The sequence below is a fragment of the Amia ocellicauda genome, chromosome 5, assembly GCF_036373705.1.
Source record: "Amia ocellicauda isolate fAmiCal2 chromosome 5, fAmiCal2.hap1, whole genome shotgun sequence".
Taxonomy (NCBI): domain Eukaryota; kingdom Metazoa; phylum Chordata; class Actinopteri; order Amiiformes; family Amiidae; genus Amia; species Amia ocellicauda.
The window spans coordinates 48,215,350-48,239,655 of NC_089854.1; the positions used below are offsets into that span (position 1 = coordinate 48,215,350).

General features: G+C 45.4%; 1 protein-coding gene across 1 annotated transcript in view; it reads left to right on the top strand.

The window, feature by feature from the left end:
* reln (reelin) overlaps positions 1-24,306 on the top strand; it is a 172,695-nt gene that overhangs the window by 117,724 nt on the left and 30,665 nt on the right. The window contains exons 27-47 of the mRNA XM_066705548.1: positions 5,879-6,079; positions 6,623-6,858; positions 7,013-7,170; positions 9,198-9,405; positions 9,608-9,684; positions 10,374-10,532; positions 11,254-11,442; positions 11,773-12,049; positions 12,300-12,440; positions 12,619-12,796; positions 13,099-13,183; positions 13,437-13,619; positions 13,747-13,915; positions 14,375-14,477; positions 14,913-15,139; positions 21,023-21,246; positions 21,670-21,820; positions 22,174-22,432; positions 22,939-23,188; positions 23,393-23,561; positions 23,996-24,136. Coding sequence (XP_066561645.1) covers positions 5,879-6,079; positions 6,623-6,858; positions 7,013-7,170; positions 9,198-9,405; positions 9,608-9,684; positions 10,374-10,532; positions 11,254-11,442; positions 11,773-12,049; positions 12,300-12,440; positions 12,619-12,796; positions 13,099-13,183; positions 13,437-13,619; positions 13,747-13,915; positions 14,375-14,477; positions 14,913-15,139; positions 21,023-21,246; positions 21,670-21,820; positions 22,174-22,432; positions 22,939-23,188; positions 23,393-23,561; positions 23,996-24,136 — 3,785 coding nt within the window. The remainder of the gene's footprint in view (positions 1-5,878; positions 6,080-6,622; positions 6,859-7,012; positions 7,171-9,197; positions 9,406-9,607; positions 9,685-10,373; positions 10,533-11,253; positions 11,443-11,772; positions 12,050-12,299; positions 12,441-12,618; positions 12,797-13,098; positions 13,184-13,436; positions 13,620-13,746; positions 13,916-14,374; positions 14,478-14,912; positions 15,140-21,022; positions 21,247-21,669; positions 21,821-22,173; positions 22,433-22,938; positions 23,189-23,392; positions 23,562-23,995; positions 24,137-24,306) is intronic.

Here is a 24,306-nt window from a genome sequence, read left to right on the forward strand (position 1 = left end):
CGAGCCGCAGAGTTCTGGATGAGCTGGAGTGTGCGGGTAGTAGTTGCAGGCAGGTTGTCCAGGAGGGAGTTGCAGTAGTCCAGGCAGGAGAGGACCAGTGACTGGACGAGCAGCTGAGTCGAGTAGTTGGTAAGGAGGGGTTGGATTCAGCGTATGATGCTCAGGAAGAATATGCAGGTGTGTTTCATAGTGGTGATGTGCTAAGTGTAGGAGAGCACAGGATTGAGGGTGACTCCTAGGTTTTTAGAGGAGAAGAGGGAGAGAGTGTCTTGAATTCCAAGGGGATTGAGATGGAGAGATCAGCAGAAGGTGAGGAAGAGTGGGGAAAAAAGAGGAGATACGATTTGGAGAGGTTGAGCTTGAGGTGGTACGAGTGCATCCAGGTGGAGATAGCAGACAAGCAGGAAGAGATGCAAGAGGGGATGAGAGGGTCAGAAGAGGGAAAAGACAGGAAGATCTGGGCATCATATGTAGTAGGAGAAACCATGGGATGCAATGAGGGGGAGTGTAGAGAGAGAACAGGAGGGGGCCCAGGACGGAGCCTTGGGGTACGCCTGTGAGGAGAGGTTGGGGGTGGATGAGGAACCTTGCCATGTCACTTAATAAGTCTGGTCATTGAGGTAGGAGGAGAACCAGGTGAGAGCAGGTCCAGAGATTCCAAGGTCAGTGAGGCAGGAGAGGAGGATGGAGTGATCGACGGTGTCAAATGCTGCAGAAAGATCAAGGAGGATGAGGACTGAGGAGAGGGAGGCCGCTCGAGCACAGCTGAGGGAGTCAGTGACTGCCAGGAGAGCAGTCTCAGTGGAGTGAGCTGTGCAGAAGCCGGATTGCAGAGGGTCAAGGAGTGAATGTTGGGACAGAAAGTCAGAGAGCTGACGGTGGACCGCCCGCTCAAGAGTCTTTGAGAGGAAGGGGAGTAGGGAGACAGGGCGGTAGTTCTGAGGAGAGGTAGGGTCAAGGGTAGGTTTCTTGAGGAGTGGGATCATAGCAGCTTGTTTAAAAGTAGAGGGGAAGCGGCCAGAGAGGACTGAGGAATTGAGGAGGGAGGAGATGAAGGGGAGGACATCAGGAGCAGTTGCTTGGAGGAGGCGAGTAGGAGAGGGTCCAGGGCACATGTTGTAGGTTTGTGACGTATGAGGAGAGAGGAAAGTTCAGAGTCCCAGAGAGGTGAGAATGAAGAAAAGGAAGCTTGGTCGGTTAGAGGCTTGGGTGTGATGGGAGAGGAGGGGGGACTGTTGAAGAGCTTGCGGATGTCTGTGATCTTGGAGTAGAAGAAGGAGGCAAAATCTGCAGTGAGAGAGGAAGGAGAAAGAGGGGGGGCGAAGAGGGAGGAGAAGGTGGAGTAGAGTTTGCGGGGGACATGAGAGGACAGAGAGAATTCAAAGGAGGAGAGGTAAGGGAGGAGAACAAAGAGGTGGTAGCGCAGTTGACAGATAGATGGGAAAAACAGTGAATGGAAGGTAAGAGAGTGAGAGTAGTGGAAGCAGGTAGTCTGAGATATCCATGGGTGTCATGGAGAGTGTTGAAGGGGAGCAGCCTCTAGAGAAGATGAGGTCTAGCTGGTGGCCTGCTCTGTGAGTTGGGGGAGATGGGGAGAGAGAGAAGTTGAAGGAGTGAAGGAGAGGAAGAAATCTGGCATAGTGGGAGGGGTTGAAGAGGTGGATGTTGAAGTCTCCCAGGAGGATGGCAGGTGAGGACAGCAAGGGGAGGGAGGAGAGAAGAAAGTTGAGTTCATCCAGGAAGGAGGTGAGTGGACCGGGAGGATGGTAGAGAACTAGAAGGAAGAGGTGAGAGGGAGAGGTGAGTTCCACTACATGGAATTCAAAGCTGTTAGTCGTGATAGAGCAGAGAAAGGGGGGGACAGAGAAGAGGAGAGAAGGGGAGAGCAGGAGACCTGTTCCTCCTTCCCGCCTGGTAAGACGGGGGGAGTGGGACAGGACAAACAGAGAGGATAGGGCCTCAAGCAGGGGTGGTTGAATTTTCAGGGGAGATCCATGTCTCTCGGTGAGAACGAGGAAATCCAGAGAGAGGAGGGAGGCAAAAGCGAAGATGAAGTCGGCCTTGTCAGAAGCTGAGTGGCAGTTCCACAGGCCTCCGGAGAGTGGAGTAGAGGGGAAGGAGGATGAGGGGAGTGGCAGGGAGATGAGGTTAGAGGGATCAGGGAAGCAATAGCGTGCAGGTGCACGTCGAGTGGAAGGAGAAAGCAGGACTGGAATTGGAGAGATCGTCATGGCTGCCTAATGTACATTTTGTTGTTGTTGTTTGTTTTTTCTCATCTGGAGACATGAGGTATTGTGCTGAGAGCATAGCGGTGTCTCTGTCTTCCCCCAGCACCTCTCTGAGCCTTGCCTCTGTGCTGAGCTGGGGGAAGAATCTGGGGAAGAAGGCATCTCTGGCCTGCATGTTATTGGCACAGGTCAGAGCAAAGTGCACCTCTGTCTCTACCTCCCCAGTGCGATACTGCCTGCATGGAAATCTGTCTCTTGGGGTCCAGGTCTGCCTATGTCTCGGTTTCTAGGCTGTGCTTGTTGAGTACTCATCTGACACACAATGTTGCCACAATGTTGTAAATTACATTGCTACAACGTTGTGACAACGTTGTGTGTTAGTTGGGTATGAACCTGGTCAAAGTTTGTCTCAGCTTGTGGTCTTTAACCTGTGTCAGACAATTCGGCAGGGCATATTCTCTATTGAGTCCTGTAGCACTCCAGCTTGTTTTGTGGTGTGATTTTGTTCAGTCCAGTGCTCAATGTAGCTGGAATGCAGTGCTGCTGTTCTGCAACACTGTGATGTCAGTGTGGCCCTTGGTGTAGAAACATCTATTCTGTGACTGATAGGAATGCCAGGTCTTCAGCATAAAGGAAGCACTTGATTTGTGTGTCTTTGAGGGTTAACCAAGGCCTGGGTGTCTGCTACAGTTCTGTGGCCAGTTGGTTGATGTATATGTTGAAAAGGATGGGATTCAGCCCTGTCCCACTCCCTGAACTTATGGGAAGGATTCAATTTTTACTGTGTGTTCTGATGCTGATTTTGTTGCCTGTGTGAATGGATGGATAGATCATATATACCAAGGATGTCTATACTTTTTGCCTTGGACCAGATCAGGCAATAAATGAGGGGATGCAGATATAAACACAACATAGTATATTACACAATGTACACACAATACTTGCCAACATTAATTAATAAATAAATAAATAAATCCTTGTATAATATAGTCTGACTCATAAATATACATAAATATTGTTAACAAGCTTAGTTATTGAAACTGCACATTTTACTCACTATGAAGTGTCTGGATGTAATGATTTAATGTGAGCTATATGGCTAAGATTTGGAGATCTGCTTGATTTCTAGTGTGAGATTTGTACCTGCAAGTCACAGAATGTCACGGAGATGAGTATCGGTTAGACTTGATCTCAGAAGATCCTTGTTTAAAATAATTGTAGAAAACGTCTGCTCACATACAGTTAGGTCCATAAATATTTGGACAGTGACACAATTGTCATAATTTTGGCTCTGTACACCACCACAATGGATTTGAAAGGAAACAATGCGCTTTAAGTGTAGACTTTTATCTTTAATTTGAGGTTTGTAGTTACATCCAAATTGGGTGAACAGTGTAGGAATTACACCCATTTTTATATGTGGTCCCCCCAATTTTAGTTGGATTTTTTTTTTTAAACAAATGAAAATGATTTGAAACCAGGCTGGACCCCAGAGGTGTGCAGTAGCTTGGTCTTGGACATCCCCATTTGTTTTTGGTTTTCATTTGATCTCCGCTCTTAATTCAATTTATAATTATGTGAATATGACATCACATCAGCTGTCTGTCTGTCCCAGATCTGATTAGTTTTCCAATTGAAAGGTGACTCTAAAAGCTACATTATCAGGCAAGACTCTCCAACTTTTTCCCAATACTGACAGTCAGGTGTGGAGGTTTGGAGTTGGGTGGTGGATTGAAGGTTAAAGAGCAAGTAGCAACATCACTGGCTCCAGTCTGTTCTCTGTCATAACCAATTCCAACAAAACAAATGTCCAAGCATTGCCAGGGTTTTTGTTGAGTCCACAGGGGTTTTGATCAGCTTGTTTCACATCAGTCCCCTCCTGTTTCTGCCCAGGTGCCTTTGAGTTCTGCTGCATTTTTAAAGAGAGCTGCATCAGTCCCCTCTGCTCCAACTCTGCTGTTTGTGCAGTGGGACTGGCAGTGTGGAGAGATCCGGGTGGCATAAAAGTACACATTCCAAGGATGCTGTGTTCAGGCTACATCCATCCCACTTAAGTGAGCTAAGTGAGCTAAGTGAAAGTCAGAGCTGATTAATTGTCATCATTGTGGCTCTGTTGCTCAGTTGTTTCCATGGTCTTCCAGGCGTTTTGGTGTTCCTGAGCTCACCAGTGCTTTCCTTATTTTAAGAATATACCAAATACTTGATTTGGCCACACCTAATGTTTTTGCTATCTCTCTGACTGGTTTGTTTTGATTTCTAAGGCAAAACTGAAGGCAAAATGCCTCAAGAACAAGCAGGAACTAAAGACAGCTGCAGTACAGGCCTGGCAGAGCATCACCAGGGAAGAAACCCAGCATCTGGTGATGTTTATGGGTTCCAGACTTCAGGCAGTCATTGACTGCAAAGGATTTGCAACCAACTATTGAAACTCACAATTTAATTCAGGATTATGTTAGTTTGTCCAAATACTTTTGAGCCCCTAAAATTGGGGGGACCACATATAAAAATGGGTGTAATTCCTACACTGTTCATGCAATTTGGATGTAACTACCCTCAAATTTAAGATGAAAGTCTACACTTGTATCCTTTAAAATCCAATGTGGTGGCATACAGAGCCAAAATTATGACAATTGTGTCACTGTCCAAATATTTATGGAACAAACTGTATACATTTTGAGCCACACAAATATTTTTTGTTGTTGTTGAAGGAAGCGAGTCTTGTCCAGATATTTGTACAATTCTGTCAAAGGGAGCTCTTGATGGCATTGCACAGCAGTTCAATGAGTTCCAATTGCAAGTTGTCAGGTGTTTGATCAGTATTGACTGTGAAGTTGCTTGAAAAAATCTGAATGTCAATGTCAATCATTGAAAAGTTGAACTCTGCAAATTAAAGCTCATATAATCGACACATTTCACAATTGATTCAGAGAATTTTAACTGGGAAAACTATCAATGATAGCTTTTAGTGATTGGAAGTGCACAGAATTAGGCTCTTTTGCATGCTTCTTGAACAGGCGGGAGAAAGATTATTGCGTATTTCGGCTGAAAACATTCCTTTTGGAGGAGATTCGTCAGTGATCTCTAAAGAATCTGAGAGTTTCAAACTATGAAACAGGCAGGCAGCTACAACAGAGGCATGCCCTTTACCATACCTTAAGCTTGTATTTCAACATCAGACAATTAATCATGTGATTATGATTAGTTTGTAAGGCTTCAATGAGGTGACAAGACACTTTAATCCGCATCAAACCATAGGTATGAAATGCCCCTTAGAGAGAGGCTTTTTTAATATCTTTAAAGCAGTCAATATGTTTTCCTTTATTTGTGGTTACTGTATTGGTTAGATCAGGGAGTGCAAAGAGTCTATGTCAGAGGTTCAGTGATTGGGGAGGAATCTGATTTGGCTTCTGCTGAACTCTCTGTTCCCGTATGTAGTCAACTTTGAAGGATATTACAGTACAGCTTCCCCAGGCAGCTACTCACATAGATTGGAGTTATTAGTCCTGTGTTTCATGTTTCAGGGAAGTAGTCGGTGATTAAAATACAATTAAACAGTTTTACAAGGGCATTTGGCAGGGTAATGTTGTTCTAACTCTTTCTGTCCTGTCTGCACCCCTCCCCTCTCTTTCTCTCCTCTCCCTCCATGTTAGAATTTCTATGAGAAGCCTGCATTTGACTACCCTCTCAACCAGCTGAGCGTATGGTTGATGCTAGGGAACGAGGGTATGGAGAAGAATGAGAGCTTCTGTGCCTCCACACCCTCCGCCATGGTGTTTGGCCGTTCTGAGGGGGACCGTGTAGCCATGACCCGTGACCTCGCTCTGCGGCCTGGTTACATGCTACAGTTTAAGGTACTCACCACAAAGAATCAACACAAGCACACAAACCCACACCAACACAGTTCATTAGGTCAGGTAGCAGACAGCCAGCCAACCATCTAATGTCTGTGTTTGATTCAGTCTCACAAGTAGGGATGCAATATTCCTCATGCACAGGACGTCTGACCTTATACTCAGGGTGTTGTACAGGCCAATGAGGACAAATGTTAATACTTTAGCACAGGTGTGTACAAAGATATAAACAGACTTGCTAATGTTCGCTCTAATAAATGCGCTCCCTTCCCTCTCTGATTTAACTCTTCTACCTCACTATATACACTCCTCTCTGCCCCTTAATTTCTACTTCCCCTTCTCCCATTCTTTCCACCCTTCCCCCATCTCTCCTCCATCACCTGTCTCCTCACTTCCTACCTCCCTTTCTTCTTCTATTTCACCCTTTTCTCCTTTTGTTCCCCCTCCCATTTCTTTCTCTTCCATCCTCCCTTTATCCCTCCATCTTTCCATCCTCTTCTGCTCTCCCTCCTTCCCTCCCTCCCTCCCTCTCCTTCCACACAGTTGAATATTGGCTGTGAGTCCCAGTTCAGCCCTGCATCCCCAGTGCTGCTGCAGTTCTCCCAGGATGCAGGGCGGAGCTGGGCTCTGGTGCATGAGGGCTGCTACCCAGCCTCACCCGGCATAGGGGGGTGCCAGGGAAGTGGGCGCGAGCTACGTGAGCCCACCAGCTACAACACTGGAGACTATGATCACTGGACACGTGTCACCGTTGTCCTGCCACGAAGTCTATCCGCCAGGTAAGCAAACACTCCACTCCTGGCACAACAGGTCAGGTACACTGTTCAAAAGCTTTGTAAATCACCCTCACTCCAGTCATACTTACTTATCTCCTCTGTCTTCTCCTCTGCCATCTCTTCCTTCCCCTGCCCCTCTCCTTCCTCCATCTGCCAGTAAGACACGGTTCCGCTGGTTCCAGGAGAGCAGTGTGCACCGGGAGGCCGTGCCCTTTGCCCTGGATGGCGTATACATCTCGGAGCCCTGCCCCAAGCACTGCGGCGGCAATGGGGACTGCATCTCCGGCGTCTGCTTTTGTGACATCGACTACACAGGTACAAGAGGGGAAACATAAGAGGGAGGGAGAGAGAAGCAGAGGGTGTGGGGAATAAGAATAGGCAGGAAGAGACTAGAGGGAGAGCGAGAGATGGGCTTAGGGAGAGACAGAGAGTGAAAACAGGCTCTGTGATCACTGTGAGACAGGAGAGGTTTACTTCTAAACTGTGATAAATATTCCCAAACAAGGGATAATTTTATTTATCTACATCCTACAATTCCCAGAATTGACAGGGGCAGAGTCAGTCGTGATGGGAGAGGGGGATACAGCCCCACTGGCTGCCCAATATGTGTCCACCTGTCACAGCCTGAGGGACAGTGTGTAGACACCATGCATGCTTGATAGAGGGAGATAGGGAGGGAGGGGACCTGTTCTGTTTATATTTCACTTGTAGAATGTTAGGGGTGGAAGACATAGAGTTATATCCATAAGTATTTGGACAGTGACACAACTGTCATCTTTTTGGGTCTGTACGCCACCGGACTGGATTTGGAAGGAAACAATCAAGATGTGCTTTATGTGTAGACATTCATCTTTAATTTGAGGGTAGTTACAAATTGGCTGAACAGTGTAGGAATTACACCCATTTTTACAACCATGTGTTCCCCCCAATTTTAGGGGCTCAAAAGTAATTGGACAGACTAACATAATCATTAATTAAATTGTGAGGTGAAGAAAAACCCCTTTACAACAGCTGGCCAGATCAAGAACACCTTCCAGGAGGTAGGTGTATCTGTGTCAAAGTCAACAATCAAGAGAAGACTTCACCAGAGTAAATACAGAGGGTTTACCACAAGATGTAAACCATTAGTAAGACACAAAAACAGGAAGACCAGATTAGAGTCTGGGTTAAAGAACCCTGTACAGTTCTGGAACAACATCCTATGGACAGATGAGAAAAATATTAACTGAGAATGATGGGAAAAGAAGAGTATGGAGAAAGGAAAGAACTCATGATCCAAAGCCTACCACCTCATCTGTGAAGCTTGGTGGAGGTAATGTTATGGGATGGGCATGTATGGCTGCAATGGGAACTGGTTCCCTTGTATTTATTGATGATGTGACTACTGACAAAAGCAGCAGGATGAATTCTGAAGTATTTAGGACTATATTTTCTGCTTAGATTCAGCCAAATGCTTCAAAACTCATTGCATAGCAGTTCACAGTGCAGCTGGTCAATGACCCAAAGCATACTATGAAAGCAACCCAATACTTTTTTAAGGTGAAGAAGTGGAATGTTCTGCAATGGCCAAGTCAATCACCTGACCTGATTCCAATTGAGCATGCATTTCATTTGCAAAATGCCCCAGGAACAAGCAGGAACTAAAGACAGCTGCAGTACAGGCCTGGCAGAGCATCACCAGGGAAGAAACCCAACATCTGGTGATGTTTATGGGTTCCAGACTTCAGGCAGTCATTGACTGCAAAGGATTTGCAACCAAGTATTGAAACAATTTAATTCATAATTATGTTAGTTTGTCCAATTACTTTTGAGCCACTAAAATTGGGGGCACCACATATAAAAATGAGTGTAATTCCTACACCATTCACCCAATTTGGATGTAACTACCCTCAAATTTAAGATTAAAGCACATCTTGATAGTTTCCTTTCAAATCCATTGTGGTGGCGTACAGAACCAAAATTATGACAATTGTGTCACTGTCCAAATATTTATGGACCTAACTGTATGTATGTATTTTCTGTATCATAGATATTGTTTATTTACTTAAATATTATTTCTTGTATCATTTATGTAAAGCTTTGGCAATTCCAATACACTTTTGTCATGCCAATTAAGTACATTGAATTGAACTGAATTAGGAGAGCAGCAATGCGAAATAGAGAGAGGAAAGATGGAGTGGAACAAGAGAAAGGGGGAAACAGAGGGACACAGACATGGAGGAAGGATGGAAAATGAAGTGGGATATTGAGATTGAAAGAAGGGAAGATATAATAGCTAGTCCATATCTGGGAGTAGTACTTTTTGTCACATGGGCTGCTTGTGCTGTGTGTCTGTGTTGCAGTGGAGGAGGGGAGCTGCGTGCCCACCACACCCAGCCACACAGAAATGTGGGAGGGGTTCGAGGGGAAGCTGAGCCCGCTGTGGCGGAGCGTGGTTGGGGGGCAGGTGGGCGCAGGCTGCGGAACAATCAGCGAGGGCAAGGCGCTTTATTTCAGCAGTGCCGGGAGGAGGGAGGCCAGGACTGTCCCATTGGACACCACCCACACACGGTCAGTAATCTAACCATACAGTGAGAGACTCATTGAGACCCTAATATGCTGAGACACTTAACAGACGAAGATATTGACATTGACATGGGGAGTATCTCACACATGTATGCATTTGATGTATAGTACACACACAGACAGTTTAGCTGACAATGGAGGTGTCCATTCATTATTAACCTCTCTCTTCCACCCTGTTTCTCTCCAGACTGCTTCAGTTCTATATCAGGATTGGCAGTAAGACTCTGGGCTCCTCTTGTAGCAGACCTCACTCACGCAATGAAGGTGAACACACTGACACACTCACCAACTCACACTGATTCACACTTGCACACACACACACTCACACATGTGCACATACACTTATCAACACACTTATTGACACAAATACATATAAACTCACAACACACACACACTATAGAGCCAATGATTGAAGCACAATGTAACACATTAGATATAATTACTATTTTCTAAGATATGTTTTTACATATTTAAAGTTTCTTCAAGTTGTTTCTTAACATTAACTTGATCACCCAACCATGATGATGCAGTATATTATAAGTTATCAGGAACACATACATATCTCTTCAACAAAATAGTTTTTTAGATTTGTAATTTCAAGCATTGAATGAATTGGTGACAACTGTTCTGCCTTAATCTAAAATTATTCAAAATAAATATTAATGGAATTCTATTCATACCAGTCTGGGTTGGGGCAGTCCAGTCTGGGCAGGGAAAAAACCCTTATAAAATGTATACCTTTAAAAACTTGATGATGAACTTAACTCTGGAAATACCTGATAGAGGATTAAAAAACTCAAAATCTAGAGGGAAAACCTCTCACTCACTCATACACACTGATGTTCCCCTGTTTAGAGGTGCTCTGATGCCATCTACTGGCAGTGAGTAATAACTGCAGGACCTGATGCAGAATTGTAGCACTTCTCAAGTGAGGATACATTCTTTCTCTCTAGGCGTTGTGGTGCAGTTCTCCCTTGATAGTGGTGTGCAGTGGCAATTCCTGAGAGAGCTTGACTTCAGTTCGTTCCTGGAGCCACAGGTTGTGACCATCGAGCTGCCTCCCCAAGCCAAGACACCTCAGACAGCTTTCCGCTGGTGGCAGCCACAACATGGTACTGCACACGCTTCAAAATGCTCCATGTATCACTCCATATCACCCTGACAAACTCCCTATCACTCTGTATGACTCAATATTATACAAACAATGACTTTCCCTAAGTCATATTATACAGTCCATTTCACCCTCAGCTCTTCACCGCACTTTGTATCAAGCTGTTACCCTCTACCACCATGTATGGTATCACTCACCTTATGGAGCAATTTTTTATTTACTTTTTAAAATGTTTTATATACATTTTTGTTGATTTATGATTCTTATATTTTTCATATACAAATATTACCCCCTTCTCGTACATTTTAAATACATGGTATATATTTATAATATATTTTAGTTTGTAATCCATCTTTTATATTTTATTTTGAAAATATATGGTAGAAAATATATATCATGGACTAAAATACATTTAAAATATATCGCATGCATATAATATATGAAATATTAAAGGATCATAAATAATCTACCCATATTATATGTTCCACATGGGTCTGTATCACTATATATTGTGTAAGTCCTTCTGTCTTTTTTACTTCCTTTCCCTTTCATCCTATCCCTTCCCCTCTCTTCCCATCTCCATTTCTCTCCTATTAAAATTCCACATCCCACCCACTCTCGCTTTCTCTATCCCCTTCTCCACCCTTATCCCTGGTTTCTGTCACCTTCTTTCCCTCTCCCTCTTTCTCTCTCAATCTCTCTCTGTGTCTGGTTCTTTGCAGGGAAGCATTCAGCACATTGGGCCTTAGATGATGTTCTGGTGGGGATGAACGACAGCTCCAGGACCGGCTTCCAGGACGGTTTTGATGGGTCAGCGCCGAGCAAGAGCAATTGGTACCGGGTGCAGGGCGGGGGGGTCACCGTTGACTGCCAGTCAATGGACACTGCACTCATCTTCAACTCTGAATCTGGTGAGAGAGAGGGGAGAGGAACCTGGGGCAGAGAGAAATTGAGAAGGGAGTGAAGGAGAGATGGAGAGGGAGTGCATGCTGAGAGATGGTGAGGGAATGAAGGAGAGGTGCAGGGGGAGTAATCGCTAAATAGTGGGACTGAGAGGCAGAGAGGGAAGAGGGAATGAGATAAAGACAGTGATATAGGAAAAGGAGGGGGGAGAGAGATTGAGAAAGGGGGGACTTAACTGGGGAGAGAGAGAGAGGGAGGTGTGCAGGTAATGTATCTGCATGGTGTGTGTCTGCTGTGTAGGGCAGCATTCCTAAGTGCTGCCCTGCCCATCTCCACAGGAAAGTTTCGCTATGCTGAGACCTGGGACTTCGAAGTGACCGGATCCTCCTTTCTGCAATTTGAGCTCAGTATGGGCTGCAGCAAACCAGGCGGGCTGGGGGCAGCTCGGGTGCAGCTGGAATTCTCAGTGGATAGTGGGCGACGCTGGCAGCTGGTCACCCCAGAGTGTGTGCCCCCCGCCATCAGTTGTGCAGGATACACCCAGAGCTCTGTGTACACTGCCCAACGCTTCACACGGTGGAAACGGGTGACTGTCTACCTGCCCAGTGCTGCCAAGTACGCCGAGTGTATCTGTGTGTGTATGTGTTTGGCTGTATGTCTAGCATTAGTAGTATTAGTGTTGTTAATATTATTTGAATGATTTCTGTTATTATTAATTATTCATGCTCTTATCCAAGGTGACTTGCATTAGAAAACTTGAATAATCTCCAGCTCTATAAACTTACAAGTTACAAAAATAATACACTGTGATTGTTTAGTGAATGATGTAGAATACAACACAACTCTGACTGTCCTCCTTCCACAGCTCCCCCCGCACACGTTTCCGCTGGATGCAGCCACATTTCACCCCCGGGGGAGATGGCTGGGCACTGGACAACGTGCTCCTATCTCCTGGCTGCCCCTGGCTGTGTTCTGGCCATGGGACCTGTGACAATGGACATTGCCTGTGAGTGCCATTTCACACCACACTGCACACTGAGATATTGAGAGACTGACACTCTCACGGTACACTGAGACACAGAGCATTATATCCTCTTCCGCTACTGCCCCTTTCCTTCTCGCTGTGCCCCGCCTTCACCCTCTCTGTCTTTCCCCCCTCTCTCCCCACTCCCTCTCTGCCCCAGATGTGACAGTGGATTTGGGGGTCCTCACTGTGTGCCGCTGACCCCCTTGCCCTCCACTCTGCGTGATGACTTTAATGAGAGCCCACGGGCAGAACAGTGGCCGGAGCTGTACGGTGCTGAGCTGGGGACACTGAATGGGGAGACTCTCAAATCCGGCACAGCACTCATCTTTAAGGGGGTACGTCCCAGGCTGGGGTGGGGGTGGGGGGGCGTTGCTGAGTGGAGTGTCTAGTGTTTGGACATGTAGCAAGGGTGAGGTTCTCTGGCTGAGTGGCAGGAGGTAGTTGTAGGGTTAGGGTTAGGAGGGTAATGATTTCAGTTTAGAATTTACCTCAGCTAATTTTATCTTTCTTGTTCATGTCTTTCTAATTTGTTTTCTCTGTATTCCCCACCTTTTCTATATCTCTCTTCTGTATTTTCCTGCTATGTGGGGGTCATCATGTTTGGACCTCTTTGGCCCTGTTTGACCTGAACCTTCAGGAGGGCCTGCGAATGCTGGTGTCCCAGGACCTGGATTGCACCAACACCCTGTACATCCAATTTTCCTTCAAGTTCATCACCAAGGGTATGCCTGTTGTTCTGTGTTTTCCCAGTCTTATTTACTTTATGTGTACTATGTGAGTTACAGCATTTCCCTCTGTGTGTGTGAGTTTTCAGGGTATGATTGTGTGAGAATGTGAAAGTGCACAAAAAAGTGTGTGTATGCAGGGGAGTGAGTGTTCTGTATCTAGCTACAGTCTGTTTCATTGTGTGTGTGCATGTGTGTGTGTGTGTGTGTGTGTGTGTGTCTGAGCTACAGTTCCTATGTGTCCCTGCAGGGGTACCAGAGCGCTCTCACTCTGTGCTGCTGCAGTTTTCTGTGAACGGGGGTATCAGCTGGCTGTTGCTAGAAGAGTTCTACTTTCCACAATCCACTGAAACACTGTTCCTGCACCTGCCCCTGCCGCCCAGTGCTCAGACCAACGCCACTCGCTTCTGCCTGTGGCAGCCCTACAACAGTGGTGAGAACATACTCCCATGCTCATATTCATACAGCGTTTGTAGAATGTTTTGCTCTGAAGTATAACCTGTTGACTAATTGATTAAGTGAGTGAATGATTGACTGATCATTTGCATGATTATTTGCAGGTAAGAAGGAGGAGGTGTGGGTTATTGACGACCTCATAATCGACGGGGTTGCACTGCTCACCTCCCCGATACTGTCTGAGAGCTTTGAGGGTGGACCCCTTGAGGACAGCTGGCTCTTCTACCCAGGGGGCAACATTGGCATCTATTGTTCTAACCAGAAGGAGACGCTGTGAGTGTCTGCCCTCATACAGACACACACACACATTAACACAGCCACAAACACATACTGGTGTCAGTCAGAAGGCTCAGTGCAGACATACATGATCTTTCCTTATTTGCGTGCCCTGTATCTGCTTTAATATTTTTGATAAAATGTACAAGACTTTCATGTTTGATAAGAATCATAAAGCATCACTTTATATGTTTACATAACTCAAGCACAGTTATGCTATATGGCAGTGGTTCCCAACCCTGGTCTCAGAGAAACCCCAGTCTGTGAACTTGACCCATAATTGAACTAACATTGTCTTATTTAATTTATAATAATGATAATGATAATTAAACATCATCATCTTATTTATATATTTATATAGGACCTTTTGTCCCAAGGGATCCCAAAGTTCCTTACAACTGGGAGGAAAATCACAAAACTAAGCAAGTTGTCATTTTGTTGTTGGTGTTTTTTCAGGCAGGACAACTCAGCCATGGTGTTTATTTCCAGTGAGGTGGGGGAGCACTCCATCACCACCAGAGACATTGACATCAATGAGAACACTGTCATCCAGTTCGAGGTATGGACAGAGAGGGAGGGAGGGAGAGGGGGAATGCAAGGGAGAAAGGAACAGCACGGAGAATGAGAGAAAGGGAAGAATGGTCATATTTCTAATTGTATCTTAAAAGTAAGAGAGACAGAGGGGAAGAAGAGTGGAAGCTGTGTGTTAAACTCTCTCTCCCTCTTGCATGCGTTTTGTTCTTTCCCGCTCTATTGCTTCCTTCAAATTCCTTCTTCCTGTCATCTGTTCTCCATCCCCTATCCCTTCCTCTTTATCCCTCTCTCAATTCCCCTCTGCCTCTGCCTCCTCATTCTTTTCCTCCCTCTTCCCCTCCCCACCCCTTTCACTCTTTTCCCCACTCCCCTCACATCCCTACACTCCTTGGCCACTTTCTCCTTTCCTCCTTTCTCCACTTTCCCCCCACACCTTTCTTTCTCAATTCTCCATTCTCAGATTAACGTTGGTTGCACGTCTGACAGTTCGGCATTGAACCCAGTCCGTCTGGAGTTCTCTCGGGACTTTGGTGTGACCTGGCACCTCTTGGTACCCCTGTGCCAAGGCGGCCCCCCACTGAGCTCACTGTGCTCCACAGAGCTGCACCCTGCCAGCGTCTACTACCCTGGTACCACACAGGGCTGGCGCAGAGAGGCTGTGCAGCTTGGGAAGCTGCGGCTTTGTGGGTGAGTGAGAGAGAGATGTTGACCGATCATCATCTCTTCTTTTTCTTCCAATCACTATTTTTGTATTCTACTAATTATCCACATAGCTGACTCAGCTTAAGAAGTGAGTGTGTTTGTTTGCATTGCAGTGTAAAGCAAAAAAGACTTCGATACAGGGCCGGCTCTTGGGGTGGGGGGCTTAGGGGTGCTTTCTGTCACTTTCATAATTGGCGGTTAAAAAAAATTATGTATGTATATATATATATATATATATATATATATATATATATATATATATATATATCATAAGAACACAGCTGAGTGAGACTGGGATGAATCAAATTATGTCTTCCATTTAATTTTGCATCCATATCAGTTTTACGTTTTCTATTTGACTGGCACGTTTCAGTATAGAAGAGATACAGCACTTGCAGAGAATGTCACACTGTTTAACATAGACACGGCCACTTGGGTTAAACTGACATCCATTTTAGACAATAAAGAGTGTGTGAGAGTGATAGGGAAGTACAGTGCAGAGACAGTAAAGAAAAGATTACTAGGTAGTGAATTTAGTTTAATGAAATAGTTTTTGTTATCCATTCATTTTTTTAATTTTCATTTGTGTTCATTTTGTTAGTTTTATTTACTGCTAGCCCCCCTTAGTTCTGCTGCATTTATAGATTACCTTAAAAATGTGTTGTATTTGAAAAAATAAAGGAATGCAACCCATGCCTCATACTACTAGCAGTAGTATCACTATTACTAACACTAATCAAAGTCGGGGATAGTAAGATGCAATCTGCAAATTGCTGCTAATTCTAGTAGTGAAACCATTGATGATCTTAATAGAGATACTCCTACACCAGCCTGTTTTTAAAACTTATCTGTGTCGTGGGGTGTTTGGTCAACACAATCAAAGCTTTAATTAATGAGAGTTAGTACGACGTCAATAGCCAGAGGTAGTGCTTAGAAATGCTACAATGAATGAGAGAAGATTTAGCAGTGACTAAATGCCAAACAGGGGTTTAAGTACAGAGCAGAGTGGAGACAGTGAATCTGGTGGGGAGAGGTAGAACCAATGAGAGTAGAGGGTTATAATGTCAAGTGCACATGGAATGAAGGAATGTTAATTGAATGATTGCAGGGTTAGTATTCCGGGGAAGATGACCTCTAGTGGTGAACAGGTGAATTGTGGCTGACAGGTATGGTAATTTACATAACTCGGGGTTATCAAGGAAATTCAGGGTTGACAAACTCTGATTGCCTAAACTGGTGTTAACCGGTACTACGACGGTGGTTAAGATGTCGGCCGGGGTCACAATACACGATTTTAAGCCCGATTTGAGCCCGATTTGGCCCTCATGACAGATCGGCACTGATCGTAACGACAAGCAGCCTGGTCGGGGCGCGTCCCCGCCACCGATGGTCGTGCAGTGATAGACGGGCTGCTATGCGATCGCTTGCCCTCCGATCTGATCGTATGCTTGTCGTAGCCCCTACGATTTTATTAAACATGTTTAATATTTTCGACGCGATCGGCGCCGATCCTGTAGAGTGACGTGATCAGCAGCCAATGAGAGCTAAGCTGCTGAAGAAGAGAAAAGAAACAGCAAGAATAAACATAACAGGAAAATAAGATTTGCATACGTATTTATTAAAATACTTCAAATACAAATTGTTGTTTCGGGGAACGTTATTTTAAAATACTATACGCTTTTTGTGTTTGTCCGCACAGACGAACACAAACAGCAGCAGCGGCTTGTGGTCGCGTTGTTTCCGCAGTTTTGCACAGATTTGCAGAAATCCACTGATCCCATTGGTGGAGCAGCGCAGATCTGCGCTACACAAAAGTGACCTGTACATGTGCATGTCCGTGTTTGTTGACCTTTTCGCTGTGTGCATCACGCGTGTTTCTGCGAGATTCAGAGGCTGTGATGCAGTTCCACGACAAGGATTTCAGTCAGATGAGTGGTGTAGTGTGTGTTCCCCTGTACTTAAGCGAAGGGGTAGTGTGTGCTCCTTCACAACGCAAAAGACACAAATTCGGTGCAAAATAGTTGTGTAGTGTGAGCTGCCCACTGTTCACAAAATCGGGTCGGATTGTAGAAATCGTGTAGTGTGACCCTAGCATAGTGACTAGGTGTAACTTAACTGGAGTTTGTGCGCAGTGTCTTTTCGCCGGACTGTCCCCGGAGCAATGCAGCTCATAATGTCAGGATATGAGGGGTTTAAAGAAAGGTTAGCGACTAAATGTAACACCGTGGCGGCCAACAAAGCCAGGGAGTAAATTCGTAAGAACAGTGTTCTTGTCATATATTCTCTATTTTGTCTTGCGGATTCTTCTTTTATTTGTAATATCATTGAGATGTAAGGACACGTAATCTAAGTATGTGAAAACAAGTAGGATACTTCAATTATAGCCTACACATGGGCTACATCTCTGAAATTGACCCGTTACTCACTGTTAATTAATTAATATCTACTCACTAAAGCAACTAGGATGTATGGCTGCCTGTATGAATTTAATGCTATTGTGTTAAAAATAATTTTATTCTTACAATCATTTCAGCTGCAACCCCAGTGGAAAGTGCACCTGCAACAAGTCCGAATGAAATATAAAAATATTCTATCAAGTGGTGTATATTAATACTTCATACTTCTCATCATTAATACACAGTACAGATGTGGTGTGTATCCTACACTTATACTAGCCTATTTATGTGTTCACAGCAAACAGAAAAAAGGCAGAGATAGTGAAAACTGGATGAGGGCATGATTCACGCATATTTCGGGAATCCACTCTTGGTCGTGGCTCACCACCTAATGTGTCTTTAATTGTCTTGAATATAAGTAGAAGTTTTAAGGACAAAATAATGTAGACTAGCCTACATGTCAGATCAAATAAGATATGATCAAATACCTTAACACTGATGCTGTGAAATGACTTCATATTCACATAATCCCCCTCATGTTCTCACAGGGGTGCTCTAATGGGTATATGCGTACAGCCAATCGCACCAATCAACCTCAGGATTCCTATGAAAAAAGGTGTTCTGTATATAGGCCCAGCCTATGCATATTAAATTAGACCAAGTATTTTTATATTGCGAATTACCTGCGATCGCATAAAAAGCCTCTTTGATCTTTAGAAGGCTTAAACGGCCAGTGGACACAGATGAGAATCGAAAACTTTCATAGAGAGCATCATCAGGGTAAGATAGAGGAGTTGCACGGTCTCTAAACACCCTCGCCCTGCGGAGTGAGCTTCTCACAACCCGTGCCCAATGTCGATTGGGTCCCGTCAAGATTGTGGGCGGAGAGGCGGTGCTTACATAGGGTAACATCGAGATACCCTGCTCGGAGCAGTGTAGAGATGCCGCGTATATAGCCATGACAGCATACCTCGGGTAAAACGTATCCACCTTTCGTAGTACAGGTTAACCGGGAAGTTACTCCTGAACTTACCTGGATAAGCCAGTTACCTCGCTTCGTAGTACAGCCCCCATCGGGTATCTTCGTGTTAACTCGGTGTTATACACTCACCTAAAGGATCATTAGGAACACCATACTAATACTGTGTTTGACCCCCTTTCGCCTTCAGAACTGCCTTAATTCTACGTGGCATTGATTCAACAAGGTGCTGAAAGCATTCTTTAGAAATGTTGGCCCATATTGATAGGATAGCATCTTGCAGTTGATGGAGATTTGTGGGATGCACATCCAGGGCACGAAGCTCCCGTTCCACCACATCCCAAAGATGCTCTATTGGGTTGAGATCTGGTGACTGTGGGGGCCAGTTTAGTACAGTGAACATTGTCATGTTCAAAAAACCAATTTGAAATGATTCAACCTTTGTGACATGGTGCATTATCCTGCTGGAAGTAGTCATCAGAGGATGGGTACATGGTGGTCATAAAGGGATGGACATGGTCAGAAACAATGCTCAGGTAGGCCATGGCATTTAAACGATGCCCAATTGGCACTAAGGGGCCTAAAGTGTGCCAAGAAAACATCCCCCACACCATTACACCACCACCACAAGCCTGCACAGTGGTAACAAGGCACGATGGATCCATGTTCTCATTCTGTTTACGCCAAATTCTGACTCTACCATCTGAATGTCTCAACAGAAATCGAGACTCATCAGACCAGGCAACATTTTTCCAGTCTTCAACTGTCCAATTTTGGTGAGCTTGTGCAAATTGTAGCCTCTTTTTCCTATTTGTAGTGGAGATGAGTGGTACCCGGTGGGGTCTTCTGCTGTTGTAGCCCATCCGCCTTAAGGTTGTACGTGTTGTGGCTTCACAAATGCTTTGCTGCATACCTCGGTTGTAACGAGTGGTTATTTCAGTCAAAGTTGCTCTTCTATCAGCTTGAATCAGTCGGCCCATTCTCCTGGTTGTGCGTGAAAATCCCAGTAACTGAGCAGATTGTGAAATACTCAGACCGGCCCGTCTGGCACCAACAACCATGCCACGCTCAAAATTGCTTAAATCACCTTTCTTTCCCATTCAGACATTCAGTTTGGAGTTCAGGAGATTGTCTTGACCAGGACCACACCCCTAAATGCATTGAAGCAACTGCCATGTGATTGGTTAGTTAGATAATTGCATGAATGAGAAATTGAACAGGTGTTCCTAATAATCCTTTAGGTGAGTGTATATAAGCACCGCACCTCCACCCACAATCTTTTCAGGACCCAATCGACATTGTCGCATGGGTTGTGAGAGGCTCACTCCACAGGGCGAGGGTGTTTAGAGACCGTGCAACTCCTCTTACCCTGATGATGTTCTACATGAAATATATAGATTCTTATCTGAAGGAATTCAGTATATTTGCCGGCTTCTAGGGCCAGACGTCTCAATGCCACTTGCCGGAGTGATGCCCTCACTGTTGAACAGACAGTGTGTCTTGCTGTGCGGTATTTTGCCAGCGGACACTTCATGTATCCCATCGGTGATGCTGCACATCTGAGCAGGAATACTGTCTGCTGTGCAGCTCGTAAGGTGGCACTTGCTCTCAGTAAACTGCTGGATGCATTTGTTGTGTCCCCTGGCCATTTAAGCCTTCTAAAGATCAAATAGGCTTTTTATGCGATCGCCTTATATTCAAGACAATTAAAGACACATTAGGTGGTGAGCCACGACCAAGAGTGGATTCCTGAAATATTGCGTGAATCATGCCCTCCTCCAGTTTTCACTATCTCTGCCTTTTTCTGTTTGCTGTGAACACATGAATAGGCTATTATAAGTGTAGGCTACACACCACATATGTACTGTGTCTTAATGATGAGAAGTATTAATATTTACACACCACTTGATAGAATATTTTTATATTTCATTCGGACTTGTTGCCAGGTGTGCTTTCCACTGGGGTTGCAGCTTCATATGAGAATTCCTTCTCCAACAGTACTTACTCCTTTTTGTTGAAAGAAAGAGAAAATTTATTATTTTGGCTCATGAAAAAGCCATTACTAGGAGCCTAAACATGGAGGACTTTGTGAAGGAGTTCTCCAAGCCCCAAAATAGAAATCTTTATTACAATAGAGCACTCAATCATTTTCTAATGCTTAATTTATTTAATTGTATTACTTTTGGAAAGTGGAAAAGGAAGATTGTATAGATCAGGGTTCGGCAAGTAGGTTTGGCCTTGGGCCAATTTGTTTCTGAGCTAATAGTTTGTGGGCCAGAACATAATTAGCATATAATATTACGGTGTTTTCTCCAGTAAGAGCAGGGGGGGGGGATGACGGTGTTTTCTCCAGTAAGAGTCATGCCCTCTCTCTCCCTCTCTCTTTTACTACCACTGTCTCACCTGTCTGCTTTTCTCTACCTCCTTCTACATCCCTCTCCCTCTCTCTTTTTCCTTACCCTCTTCCTTCCTCTCTCTCCTTCTCTGCCCCAGGTCTGTGCGATTCCGGTGGTACCAGGGCTTCTTTCCTAGTGGGTTGTCCCCCCCGCAATGGGCACTGGACAAAGTGTATATTGGCCCGCAGTGCCAGGACAGCTGTAGTGGCCACGGGGCCTGTATGGGCGGGACGCACTGCGCCTGTGACCCAGGCTACTCTGGACCTACCTGTAGGACGCGGACACAACCCAACCTAGACTTCTTGAAAGAGGATTTTGAAGGTGCTGAGTGGAGTTCACACACACACACACACACACACACACAAGCACACTCACACACCGACGCCCTCACATATGTACTTATACCTACATATAAGTATGCACCACCTCCTGTGTTTAAGTGCAGGTGCATAGTAAGGCAAAGTGTGTGATAATCTCTGCTCGCTGTGATAATGCATACTGTATAGGTTAGGAGTACAATACTCTGCAATGCACAATGTACAGTTAGGTTAATAGTGTGTTATATATTGTACAGTGTAAAGGTAGGTTTAAAATATGAAGTGTACATTGTACTGTATCTGCAGCATGCATTTTGTGTAATGTACAGTCTGTAGTGCAGTGTGTTTATAATGCAGTGTGTAGTGCAGTGTGTATAGAGCAGTGTGCTGTGTGCCTGTGCAGTGACAGCGCCCCCTGTCTGTGCAGGCAGCTCGGTGGAGACGGAGCACTTCGTGCTGGTGAGCGGAGGAAAGCCATCACGGAAGTGCGGAATCTTGTCCAGTGGGAACAACCTGTTCTTTAGTGAGGAAGGAATCCGCATGCTGGTCACTGCCGACCTCGACTTGTCCAATGCCAGGTACAGCCTCACACCTACAGACAGGTTCACTCACACACCTGGACACGGGTACACTGACCTGGGCACTGAGACATTGTGATACCTGTGCAGAGACATAGACACACTCTCGCATCTCCATACAGGGTCACTTATATAGCTGGACCCAGGTTCACTCCCACGTTAGGGACACAGGGACAAATTGAAAACCTGCATATTTAGATGCTCACCTGGACACACTCGTACCCGGACACTGTCACATATGAACACAGATCCTCTCCTTTACAATATATCCCCCTCTCTCTCTCTTTCTCTCTCTCAATCTCTCTCTCTCTGTCTCTCTCTCTCTCTCTCTCTCTCTCTCTCTCTCTCTGCAGGTTTGTTCAGTTTTTCCTGCGGTTAGGCTGTGGCAAGTCCCCCCCAGACCCACGCTCCCAACCTGTACTGCTTCAGTTCTCTCTGGATGGTGGTCTGTCCTGGGTCCTGCTGCAAGAGTTCCTGTTCAGCAACAGCAGTAATCAGGGCCGCCTGGTGGCCCTGGAGCTGCCCCTAAGAGCCCACTCCCCTGCCACGCGCCTCAGATGGTGGCAGCCCTCAGAAAATGGGCATTTCTACAGCCCTTGGGTCATTGACCAGGTGAGCTGGGGCAAAAGTCTATTGAGTTTGACTTTGCCAGCATGAATCTCCACTCCACAATCATCCCAACCCTGGATTCTAGCTCCAGTTGTTGTTGTTAGTGGCTAAACCTGAACCTGAAGTTTCCACTTGTTTAACAACTGACAAGGACCATTGATTATTTGTTCAAATAAGAGCTCAGCTGGAATGAATACTTACAGACAAGAGTTCCACCAGGCCCAGGGTTGGGAACCACTGCCATTATTATGCCGTAATTGGCACCCAAATCAATACATTCCTCCTTGCTTCAGCAGAATCTGGTCCTTGATTTCAAATCTTCCTTGTGTGAAGTGACACTCAATCTCACTCATCCTTTGTTCAGCCAGGACAAAGTCAGCCCTCAAACTAGTTTTCTTGGTAAACTAACACTATGTACATCTGTTGTCGGTTCCCATTTCTGTTTCTATGTATGTGTGTGTCTGTGTGCACTTGTGTGCCTCTTTGTCTGCATGTCTCTGCGCCTGCAGGTGGTGGTGGGTGGCAGTGCCAGTGGGTGGGGGCCCTTGGAGGATGATTTCTCAACCCTGGATGGGCGCTCCTGGCTGCTGCACCCCGGTGGCACGCGCATGCCCGTGTGTGGCTCAGAGGGCGACGCGTTTGCGTTCATCGAGAAGGCCAGTGCACGCTACGCCATCAGCACTGACGTCAGCCTGGGCTCCGATGCCTTTGTACAATTTGACTTCTCCGCCTCCTGCTCAGTCACCAACTCCTGCTATGGTGAGAGAAGGGAAGGGAGAGGGGCATGAATAAGAAGAATGTATCTATGTGTATGTGTGCATACCTGTGTGATTTTATGTGTATATATATGTGTGTGTGTGTGTGTGTGTGAACTTTAATGTTTATATCTCTATGTGTATGTTCCTGTGTGTATTTCTAATCCCTCCATGTTTAAACCCGAGTATAATCCATGTGTACCTGCAGCTATAGAGCTGGAGTTCTCCTTGGACCTAGGCCTTTCCTGGCAGCCCCTACTGAGAGATTGTTTGCCTACCAGCCTGGACTGCATCTCCTACAGTCTGCAAAGGGCACTGGTGTCTGACATCTACAACAAATGGGGGCGTGTCACCCTGCCTATCCCCCCTTATGCCAGGTCAGTGATCCCTGCACCCCCTGCCCCTCTTCACAGTGCAGCTCTGGATCTCTGCTACTCAATTAAATACTTTAGTTATACTTTACCACAGGAACCCAAATCAATTACAGAGGCTACAGATATATTCAGATTTTTGTATATGTGTTACAATTTTTTATTGGTCTGTTTTTGTGTCTGTATATCTGTGTCTACCTGTGTAGGTGACCATGTGTTTCTTTGTGTGTCTTTGTATCTCTGTATCTTTGTGTGTGCAAACATTTCTTTGTGTGTCTGTCTGTCTCTGTGTGCATCTTTGTGTCTCTGTGTGTTTCTGTTGTCTGTCTATGTGTTTCTCCGTGTGTCTTTGTGTTGCACTGTTTATGTGTCTTCCTATCCATCAAGGTGTCTCTTAATGTCTCTGTCACTGTGTGTTAAAATGGTGGTTGTGCCCACAGGTCTCCTGCCACACGGTTCCGCTGGTACCAGCCTGCCCCTTTCGACAAGCAGCAGACATGGGCTCTGGACAACCTCTACATCGGGGATGGCTGCCCGGACATGTGTAGCGGACATGGGCGCTGCCAGCAGGGCACCTGTCTGTGAGTGTCTGGGATATGGGGGTATGGAAATAAGAGGACAGAAGGGCATGGGTACAGCAGGGTAGTGGTGCTGGAGTGTGGGTACATGGAGGGGATATGGGCAAAGTGATATAGACATGGTGACACATTCACATGAAGAAATTCGGACAATAGAACTTGGACATAAAGAC